The sequence below is a fragment of the Apodemus sylvaticus genome, chromosome 13 (assembly GCF_947179515.1).
Source record: "Apodemus sylvaticus chromosome 13, mApoSyl1.1, whole genome shotgun sequence".
NCBI lineage: Eukaryota > Metazoa > Chordata > Mammalia > Rodentia > Muridae > Apodemus > Apodemus sylvaticus.
Window position 1 is genome coordinate 71,274,029 of NC_067484.1, and position 11,086 is coordinate 71,285,114.

The following is an 11,086-nucleotide window of genomic DNA, read 5'->3' on the forward strand; positions in this document are numbered from 1 at the left end:
GACAGAGACAGAGAACACAGAGAGAAAGCTGTCTTGAGCAGAACCTAGACCGCCAGCTCGGACCCACACTCTGATTTTGAGTCGATTGTTTTCGCCGCTCCCAGACACCCTTTCTCTCAGAACCTCTCTCCAAGCCTAGGCTGGTCCTTGGCAGAGCACAGACTGAGGGGGCTTTAGGAGAAGTTTCTAGTCTGCTGCATTAGTATGGAAGTCTGAACTGTGGTGTGTGGTCTACTTTCACAGGCGTCATCAAAAAGCAAGCATTACCAGGGAGACCTCCAGAGCCCATTAGGGCCCGGTTCTCAGGAAGGGTGTGTGGGAGCAGCAGCGACAGAAAACACATTGAAATGGAGTATTTACTCACATTGAAGGTGGCCAGGAAAGTAGTTTTTCAAAAGTCCCTAAGGACTGTGGAATTGCTTGTTATCAACCATTCTAATGGGGCGGGTGGAGTATTGGGCAGAAAAAAAAGCAGCGAGCATTTCCTTCCCTCCAGGGGTCACTCAGGGTGGGAGCCATCAGCCCAGCGTGGGCTGTGATGCATTCTTCCCTAGGACAACGAGGCTGTGAACTAATTGAGAAAGAATACACTGTGCACAACTGGGTGTGGTGGTCCGTGTTCTTGAGAAGTAGAGGCAGGATTCAGGAGTTTAAGGTCATCCTCATCTACAGTGTGAATTCTGGGCCAGCCTGAGCTACCTATCTAAAAAACAAAAAAGAAAAACAGAAAAAGAAAAAAAAAGAATAATATTGGCACTAGATTTTAAGATTTTTCTTATTTTTGAGACAGGGTCTCAATATATAGTCCAGATTGGCCTTGAAATCTTGTTCCATAATCTTATGCATTCAAGTGCTGGAAATATACAAGTATATTCCTGGGTGAATACACACACACACACACACACATATATATTTAAATCTCACTATAGAGCTGGCCTGGAACTCACCATGCTGGCTTGAAGCTCACAGAGATTTACCTGCCCATGTCTCTGAGTGCTGGGATCATATGCCAGCATCACCAGACCAGGCTTAGAACTTAGAAATTTTTATTGAGTTTTATAGTATTGTCAATTATGTATCTTAGAATTGGAATTTTGAGGGAAAACCCATAGTCAGCCCATTAGGAGAAATCAGGAAATAACCTGTTAAAACCAGAGCTGATGGAATATTCTGGGTTGTTTGTTGGTGTATTCTGTTAATAGAACTACCTCAGAAGCATGAGGCTGTAGCTCAGTGGTGTGTGCCTAGCATGTACAAAGCCTGGCCTTACAACCCTACACATAAAAATACCACTCTGTCTGGGGGTGGGGTGGGGGTGGGGACGACCAAATGCAAAAAAAACAAATGAAAGGTGGAGAAGGAACCTAAGCCAGGGTTCAATAAATGGGGCATGGCGGCTCACACCCGCCCTCAGGGGCGGGGCTAGAGTTGGAGGAAGGTCAGAAGTTCAAAGCTAGTCTGGGCTATGAGCCCTGTCTCAGTAAACAGTGGACAGATGAGATGGCTCAGAGGGCGAAGTACTTGCCGCCAAAGCTCGCCACCTGGAACCCCCACGCACAGCAGAGGAAGAGCTATCTCAGGCTATCCTCCAACTTCCACACCTGCTTCATGGCCTCACATGCACACACCCACACACAACACACACTGACACTTACACATACACGCACATATACAACACACAAATACAGTTTAAAAAAAGGAAGAGAAACACACACACACACACCCTCAAAAGCAAACAATCAAGCAAAAACAATCAAACAAAACCCTGAACAGAATAGAAAGTAGAATTTGGTCATATGCGGTGTTTTAGCAGTTGGGAAATTCTCCAGAGAGTTGCAGAGCTTCCGATTTGTGGGTCTCACCATCAGGTCTAACTGCATAGGATCCAGGAACCCTTTTTGGTTTTTTGATTTTGTTTTTGTTTGTTTGTTTGTTTGAGCTGTCAGCTGCTTGCATGCCAGATAACTGAGTAGGTGTTAGATGTAAGTGGATGGTGATGATGGTGATGGTGGTGGTGGTGATGATGATGATGGTGATGATGGTGGTGGTGGTGGTGGTGATGGTGGTGGTGGTGATGATGGTGGTGGTGGTGATGGTGGTGGTGATGGTGGTGGTGGTGGTGATGATGGTGGTGGTGGTGGTGGTGGTGATGATGATGATGGTGGTGATGGTGATGATGGTGGTGGTGGTGGTGGTGATGGTGGTGGTGGTGATGATGGTGGTGGTGGTGATGGTGGTGGTGATGGTGGTGGTGGTGGTGATGATGGTGGTGATGATGATGGTGGTGATGATGGTGGTGGTGGTGGTGGTGATGATGATGATGGTGATGATGGTGATGATGGTGGTGGTGGTGGTGGTGGTGGTGGTGATGGTGGTGATGGTGGTGGTGATGGTGATGGTGGTGGTGGTGATGATGATGGTGGTGGTGGTGGTGCTGGTGGTGGTGATGGTGGTAGTGGTGGTGGTGGTGGTGGTGATGGTGGTGGTGGTGGTGGTGATGGTGGTGGTGGTAATGATGGTGGTGGTGGTGGTGGTGATGATTTTACCAAACAAGAAGAAGACAGACAGGGAACCAGATAGAATCTGTGAGAGAAGTGTCAGGAGTAGCTTGATCCAGGACGGTCCTTCCTTTCTGCCACCTCAACTACTTGTCACGTCAGGGGTTTGCTGGGTTTCCCAGTGACACCCTGCTTGGTGACTGGTGCTACTCTCCCACAGACTCGGACCTCTGCCTCAAATTCGCTATGCTGTGTACTCTTCACGACAAGTGCGACCGCCTGCGCAAGGCCTACGGGGAGGCGTGCTCGGGGATCCGCTGCCAGCGCCCCCTCTGCCTGGCCCAGCTGCGCGCCTTCTTTGAGAAGGCGGCCGAGTCCCACGCTCAGGGCCTGCTGCTGTGTCCCTGCGCCCCCGAAGATGCGGGCTGTGGGGAGCGCCGGCGCAACACCATCGCCCCCAGCTGCGCCCTCCCTTCTGTGGCCCCCAACTGCCTGGATCTGCGGAGTTTCTGCCGTGCGGACCCTCTGTGCAGGTGCCTGGGTGGGGGCAAGACGGGCCGGGACGTGGCGAGCCTCTGTGTCGGGGTCTGGCCGTCCTCTGGAAGGCTGGGTCTGGTTCCCCGCGGGACCGGAGCCCACTGGCTGTTTCTCCTAAGATGTTTTGTGAAATCCACCCTCCCTTCCTCCCTTCCTTCCTTCCTTCCTTCCTTCCTTCCTTCCTTCCTTCCTTCCTTCCTTCCTTCCTTCCTTCCTTCCTTCCTTTCTTCCTTCCTTTAGCACAGGTTGTCCACTACATCTTGTGGCCTAAGCTTCCCCCCCTCAGTTTCCTGAGTGTGGGGGATTATAAGATGCCCCACCCCTTCTGGCCATGACACTATTTTATTTCACTTTATTTTTTGTTTTTAGACAAGGTTTTAAATGGTCCTGAAATCTTTTGATTCCCTTTCCTTCTAAATATTTAGTCAACTTAGTTCCTGACTAGCCACAATATGAGACCCTAGCTAAAACAAAACAAAACAACAACAATAAACCGTCTGCACTTATTCATTCTTTCTTTTTTTTCTTTTCTTTCTTTCTTTTTTTTTTTTTTTTTTTTTTTGAGGCAGGGTTTCTCTGTACAGCCCTGGAACTCAGAAATCCACCTCAGCCTCCCAAGTGCTGGGATTAAAGGCATGTGCCACCACTGCCCAGTTCATCCATTCTTTAGTGGGGTGAAGGAGGTGTACCTGTGGAGGTCAAAGGTCAGCTCACTTGCACTCAGTAGGCTGTGGACAAAGGGGAGGAGCTAGGCCTTCAGGCTTCTCGGCGATGGCTCCAGAAACTCTTTGTTTTCTTTCTTCCTTTCTTTTTCTTTTTGTTGTTTTTCTTCTTCTTTGTGAGATGACATCGGCCTAGCTGTCCTGGAACTCACTAGGTAGCCCAGGCTAGCCTCACACTCAGACCTCTGCCTGCCTCTACCTCTTGCTAGGAGACACTGGGGTGTAGTGGTTTGCTTCTGTAGCCCTAGGAGTCCGAGGGCTGGAGGCAGAGACAGGAGACTCCTCAGAGCCTTGGGGACAGCCAGAAGTAGACAGCTGCGGAAACAAGACTGTGTCTCAACAAAAGGGGGGGTGAGAGGAACCCCAGAAATCTGCTCTCGTCCCCATTGCGTTTTATAAAAAAAGAGAAAGCCAAAGATGTGTTGATAGAGTCAGCTATAGTGAGAGTGCCTCTGCGGGCCCATGCGGAGGCAGCCCTTCCTTTCCCCTGAGGTACCAGTCATACGACGATATAGTATGGAATAGAGTTTATTTAAGGCCTGGGAAGGGGAGAGAGAGACAGAGAGAGAGAGACAGAGACATAGTGAGAGAGGAGAGGAGAGGAGAGGAAAAGAGAGGAGAGGAGAGAAGAGAGGCCACCAGGAACACGTGGAGGAGGGGGAAGGGGAGAGAGGGAGAGAAGGCCAGAGGGTAAGAGAGGAGGGGCCAAGCAGCCCCTTTTATAGTAAGCCAGGTATAGCTGGCTATTGTCAGGTAACTCTTAGGTGGAGTCTAGAAGGAATGCTAACACACACACACACACACACACACACACACTCTGTGGCACCCCAACCATCCCCACCTGGGTAAATAAGGGAAAAAAATAACTAAAAATTAAAACTGAAGGCTGGGTGTAGTGGCGCACGCCTTTAATCCCAGGCCTTGGGAGGCAGACACAGATCTCTGGGTTCCAGGACAGCCTGGTCTACAAGAACAAGTTCCAGGACAGCCAGGGCTACACAGAGAAACCGTATCTCAAAAAAACCAAAACAAGCCAGAACACTAAAAATTTAAAAAGGAGTTAAATTCCAAGTGAGGATAGTGGCTTACATCTCAACTCTTAACATTTGGAAGCCAAGGGAGAAAGATCAGGAATTTAAGAAATCTGCATATATAATCTGAACTTGAGGCTAGCAAGAGCTACGTAAGACCCTGCCTCAAAATAATACAAAATTAAAAATAAATCAGGATAAAGTTCTCTCTCTCTCTCTCTCTCTCTCTCTCTCTTTTTTTTTTTAAAGATTTATTTATTTTATGTTTGTGAGTACAGAAGAGGGCATTGGATCCCATTACAGGTGGTTGTGAGCCACCCTGTGGTTGCTGGGAATTGACTGCTCTTAACCTCTGAGCCATCTCTCCAGCCCCCTAAAATCAAGTTCTTAACAAGCACCACATTCACTAAGCACGTGGTAAGTCTTCTGCACTTGGCCGAGAACTCTGATCAGAGTAACTCTCTAACCAGAATCCCACAGGATTGGTTTGTCATACTAATTTTTTCAGAAAACCAGATAGAACTTTAGAAGCCTGAGGAAATGTAAGACCACCTTGAAAACACAGCAAGACTGTCTCAAGACAAAAATTAAAGTGTATTAGGAATGTCAATACAAAGCCACTACGGTGTCTGCCAAAGACATATCTGCCAAAACATCATTCAATGTTCTGTCACTGAAATCTGGAGAGGATTTGCTGCCAGACATTTTTCTATCCAGACATCAAAAGTAGGCGCTTTTGTGTCTTGAGATTTTTACATATGGTATGTATCCCACCTCGTACGTATGGAGGCAGGGTAAGCTGTTTCAAAGTCAGACGCATGTTACTTTAGGCCTAGGTTAGGTGCTCGAGAGATGTCTATATGTAGAGAGACCTGAGGCTGTTGCAGAGGACCTGAGTTCAGTTCCCATACAATGGCTCCCAGTCATCTGTAACTCTAGTTCCAGGGGATCCAACTCCATATTCTGGCCTCCATGGACATTGGGCACACCCGTGGTACACATACACACAGGCGGGGAAACGCCCATACATATAAAAATCATGGAATATTTGTTTTAAAGTTTATACTCAGAGCTCTCAATAGTAACACTAACATTTCCAGCCACTTCTTAAGGACTCGATGATGTTTTAAATACTTAGTATTTACTCATCCAAGCCTCACAAGAATCCTATAAGACAGTTGCTTTTACTAGTTTGTATCATCTTCAGTTTATAAATGAGTGAATCATAGAAGGAGGAAGTGAAACAGTATGTCTGGGTTTATAGGGAGAGACTGGGCTTTCTTTTTTCTTTTTCTGTTTTCTTCTCCTATTCTTTTCTTTTTGTTGAGTTAGGATCTTTCTATGTAGGCTTGCTGATCCAGAACTTCTATATAGCCCAGCCTAGCCTCAAACTCACAGACATTTGTCTGCTTCTGTGTGGGATTAAAGGTGTGTGCCACCAAGTTTGGCTGGAATCAGAGTTCTAAGCTGGCTTTGGAGGGCAGGACTGTGACTTAGTCTCCACCCATTCTGCGCTCCGAATGGTTCCTGGTGCAGCCGTTATTTATCACCATACACATTTTAAAATGAGTAAAATACCAGCCCTGCCTTTAAGGGGTTCCTAGTTGAGTATGAGTAATAGAGAAGTAAACAATTTATCACAAGACAAAATGTAATTTAAACTGGAGAAATATATGTAGAAGGGCATACTCATAATTTTAGCACCTAAAGATAACTGATATAGGTGGCTATGTTTGTCTTGAAGATTTACTTATTTTGATTTTCTATGTGTTTTGTCTGACTGCACGTATGTATGTATACCATGTACAGGTTTGGTATCCTGGGAGCCAGAAAAGGGCATTAGGTCCTCTGGGACTGGGGCTCCAGATGGTTGTGAGCCACCATGTGGTGCTAAGAATCCCTGTCCTCTAGAAAAGCAGCTCTTAGCTGCTGAGCTCTCTCTTGAGCCCGGGGATTGCATTTAATTACCGTAATGGGAGGACACACCACTGTGAGTATTCCCTAGGCTTGGGGTCCCAGGCTTCATAAAAGGAGAGAGAGCTAGACCAAGCCCGAGTGCACCCTCTCCCTCCTCTTCTGGAGTCACGGTTTCTGCTGCCCTGGCTTCCTTCTTAGGCTGGATTATAACCTGGAATTGTAACCTAAAGTAAACCTCTTCTCCCCTAAATTGCTTTGTCGGGGTATTTTATTGCAGCAACAAGGAGAGAAACCAGCTTACCAAATGTAGGATGAATGTTAATGATCACACAGTGGCTGGCATTCCCTAAACACTTAATGTAGGCCAGCTGCTATGCGGAATGCCATATGTGAATCTAGAAGTTCGTCCTCCCGAAAGTCAGCCTGGTCGTGCTGTGGTCCTCTCTGTTTTACGGTCAGGGAGACTTGGGGGAAAAATGCTGTTTGCGATCAAGTAACTAGGGATTGGGGAGCTCAAAGTCGCAGTGATGGGCTGTGGGACGGTGGGCGGCAGTGCTAACTGAACTGGGTGGAGTAGCTGAAGGCAGAGGAGGAGCTGGCATGATGACGGGCACGGCCAGCTGGAGGACTGGTGGAGTCCAGATCCTCGATGGGGACCCTGGAAACTTCCGTTCTTCCAGATCACGCCTGATGGACTTCCAGACCCACTGTCATCCCATGGACATCCTCGGGACCTGTGCAACCGAGCAGTCCAGATGTCTGCGGGCATACCTGGGACTGATAGGTGAGGCTGGGGCATGTGCAGAGAGTCGGTAGGCCGGTCAGCTGAGACTGAACCCGGGATGGGATACGCCGAAGAAGACGAAGGCTCGAGTTGGACTTTGTCTAGCCCTCCATGACCCCTCCCTTCTCCCACAGGGACTGCCATGACCCCAAACTTCATCAGCAAGGTCAACACTACTGTGGCCTTAAGCTGCACCTGCCGGGGCAGTGGCAACCTGCAGGACGAGTGTGAACAGCTGGAAAGGTCCTTCTCCCAGAACCCCTGCCTCAGTGCGTATGCCCCCCTTATGCTCAGACCCTGTAGCTATGTCATCACTGCAGAGAGAGGGGAATAGTCAGCTAAGTGGTCCCCATGGGCCTGTCCATCTCTTCAAGAGTCGAGCATCCGTCTTCTGGGTCTAGCCTCCTTCTCTCCAACCTGAACCTGTCTCCTGTTTGCCACTTCTCCCCTCCCAGAGTGACCTCCCGGGCACCTGTTCTACTTGTCTGAGCCCCAAGAATTCAAAGTAGCAAGCGAAGGAGTCACTATTTCACTCTCACTGTACCCCAGACCCTTGGCATCCCCGTTCTTGCCTTGGGAGTCTGAGAAACATCCTGGTACATTATTCCAATCATTTCCTTTTTCTCCTCTACTTAGTGGAGGCCATTGCAGCTAAGATGCGTTTCCACAGACAACTCTTCTCCCAGGACTGGGCGGACTCTACTTTTTCAGTGGTGCAGCAGCAGGTAGGACTTTCTCTGTCACACACATCAACCTTTTCCCGCACTGCTTGGAGACAATACAAACCAGGCATACAAAGAGACAAAGTACAAGAGTTGCCACGAATACTAGAGATCTCTAAAGCACACGTCACGGAAGAGGACGGCCATGGCTCTTCCCCTAGGCTTACGTGATGAAGGGATGTCTTCTGAGTTGACACTGGTCCATTTCTTCCACAGAACAGCAACCCCGCTCCGAGGCCGCAGCCCAGGCTACCCGTTCTTTCTTTCTTCCCCCTTACCTTGATTCTGCTGCAGACCCTCTGGTAGCTGGGCTTCCTCAGGGTCCTTTGTCATCTCCACCACACCCAGACTGACTTGCAGCCTGTGATGGGAGAGAGAGAAAATGCCAGCCTCTGAAAGAAGATGCAGTGTGCTACACGGCAACCTGGAACCAAGCAGGCATCCCACTGCGCCTCCTGTCCAATCCAGATGAGGTCTTAGAAGAAGCGAGGGCTGTGACCCTTCAGATCCTGAGTGGCTGGTTTTCAAACCTCCCTTACCCCTGCTTCTGGCTCAGGATGCTTTTCCTTAGGACTTTGTCATTCCAGTTTGGCCCTATGTTCTGGTGGTGATTAGCTTCTGCCTGTTTCTCAGGACCACCCAGGGGCTGACGAATCAGTGATCCCTGTTGCCTTCACCAGGAAGGCAGGCTGAGGGTTCTGAGGTGGCTGAGAAAGATGTTCCTTTTGTGAGGAAGGCTGGTGCTCCAGCCCCCACATCCCTTTGAAAGGAAAACAAAAATCTGCTGTCTTGACTGCCAAGCAATCCTGAACATTTGGGCATGAAGGGTTAAAGTCTTTGCATCTTGTTTAACTCCTATTACTGTCCCCAAGTTCCCAAAGTCCCTCGGGTCATGATTAAACGTTTTGACTTAAAACTTTGATCTTTCCCAATTTCCTTAATGTGGGAGAAATGGTAAGTTTTTACAGAATTAGTGGTATGTACAAATACAAGGGCACTGACAGTGTGAGGAAGAGACGACGCAGCAGCCCTACTGCTAACTGCTGCATGACGTCAGGCAAGTGTCTCAGCCTCTCCTGACAGAGCTGGAAGAACGGTGTCAATCAAAGATGGTGTCTATCCCAGCTCTGGGTGATCCTAGGATCCTGCTTGGAATTAGCCGCTGCTGCTTGGGGGATGCGGGGATGTGTGTGTGTTAGTCAACCACAACAGTTACTGGTTCTTCCTGTTACTGATCTGTTCTAGATCATAATACACCCAGAAGAAAGCAGAGGCTGTTTCTTGTTCTTAGGGAATTTAATCCTTCTGGAGTAAAGAAATATCTACCCATGCGGAGTAGTTAGAAGAATATATTTACAGAGATGTGTGTTTGCTCATTCATTCATTCATTCATTCACTCTTTCAAAGGGCATCAAGTCAGCCCTGTCTCTGTAAGATGCTGTGCAGGATGGAAGAGGTTCTGAGGTAGCAAGTCTCAAACCTTTCATACACAAGATTTCAGACACATAAAAGACAGTCAAGGAAAAACAACAGTGTGCAGTGTGATAAATGCAACAAAAAATTATAATACCAACCCTCATTTATTGAACTTATACTGATTCATTTAACACTCTGTTGTAGTTTAAAATTATTTTTAGATCTATTTTTAATTTTATATTTATGAATGTTTTGCATATATATACACACATATAGTCATATATATATATATATATACATACACATATATACATATCTGTACATATATATTAACCTGGAACAGGAATTACAGATGGTTATAACTACCATATGGATACTGGGAACCAAACCTAGGAGGTCCTCTACAAGAGCAACAAGTGCCCTTAACTGATGAGCTAACCTTTCAGTCCCACTGTGTTATGGTTTAAACGTGAAGTCCCCCACCAAAGTGTACAGTCATACTAGCTCATATGTGCAGAAATGTCCCCCCATCTCTGAAATGTCCCCCCATAAATTCATATAGTTCTTGTTTTGTTGAGTTTTTTTGATACAGTGGTTCTCTGTATTCTTGACTGTCCTAGAACTCAATCTCTAAACCAAGCTGGCCTTGAACTCAGAGATCCCCCCTGCCTCTGCCTCCTGAGTGCTGGGACCAAAGGCATGTACTACCATGCCTGTCTTGGGTTGGTTTTTTGGGGGGGGCGGGGGGGGGGGATTTGGTTTTTCGAGACAAGGTTTCTCTGTATAGCCCTGGCTGTCCTGGAACTCACTCTGTAGACCAGGCTGGCCTCGAACTCAAATCCACCTGCCTCTGCCTCCCAAGTGCTGGGATTAAAGGCGTGCACCACCACTGCCCAGCTGCTTGGTTTGTTTTTGAGGCAGGATCTGTGGTAGTTTAAATAAGAATGGGAGCTGGATAGATGGTTCTGTGTTTAAGAGCACTGACTGCTCTTCTGAAGGTCCTGAGTTCAAATCCCAGCAACCACATGGTGGCTCACAACCATCTGTAACAAGATCTGATGCCCTCTTCTGGAGTGTCTGAAGACAGCTACAGTGTACTTACTATAATAAATAAATAAACCTTAAAAAAAAAAAAAGGCAAGTATAGGCCTCGTCATGGGAAGGCTAAGAAAGAGAATTCTTGCCTTGTTGAATTTGTTATAAAAAAAAGAATGAATGAATGAATAAATAAATAAATAAATAAGAATGGTTCTGCTGGGTGGTGGTGGCACACACCTTTAATCCTAGCACTTGGGAGGCAGAGGCAGGCGGATTTCTGAGTTCGAGGCCAGTCTGGTCTACAGAGTGAGTTCCAGGACAGCCAGGAATACACAGAGAAACCCTGTCTCAAAAAACCAAAAAAAGAAAAGAAAAAAAAAAAGAATGGTCCTATAGGCTCATATCTCATATATTTGAATGT

General features: G+C 47.3%; 1 protein-coding gene across 1 annotated transcript in view; it reads left to right on the top strand.

Annotated features, from left to right (window-relative positions):
- The window catches only part of Gfra3 (GDNF family receptor alpha 3), a 29,975-nt gene extending 20,461 nt beyond the window's left edge, over nt 1-9,514 (top strand). Inside the window, exons 4-8 of the mRNA XM_052155853.1 lie at nt 2,719-3,031; nt 7,386-7,489; nt 7,624-7,758; nt 8,126-8,214; nt 8,428-9,514. Of these exons, the coding sequence (XP_052011813.1) occupies nt 2,719-3,031; nt 7,386-7,489; nt 7,624-7,758; nt 8,126-8,214; nt 8,428-8,517 (731 nt within the window). The 3' untranslated portion in view covers nt 8,518-9,514. The remainder of the gene's footprint in view (nt 1-2,718; nt 3,032-7,385; nt 7,490-7,623; nt 7,759-8,125; nt 8,215-8,427) is intronic.
- The last annotated feature ends 1,572 nt before the right edge of the window (nt 9,515-11,086 follow it).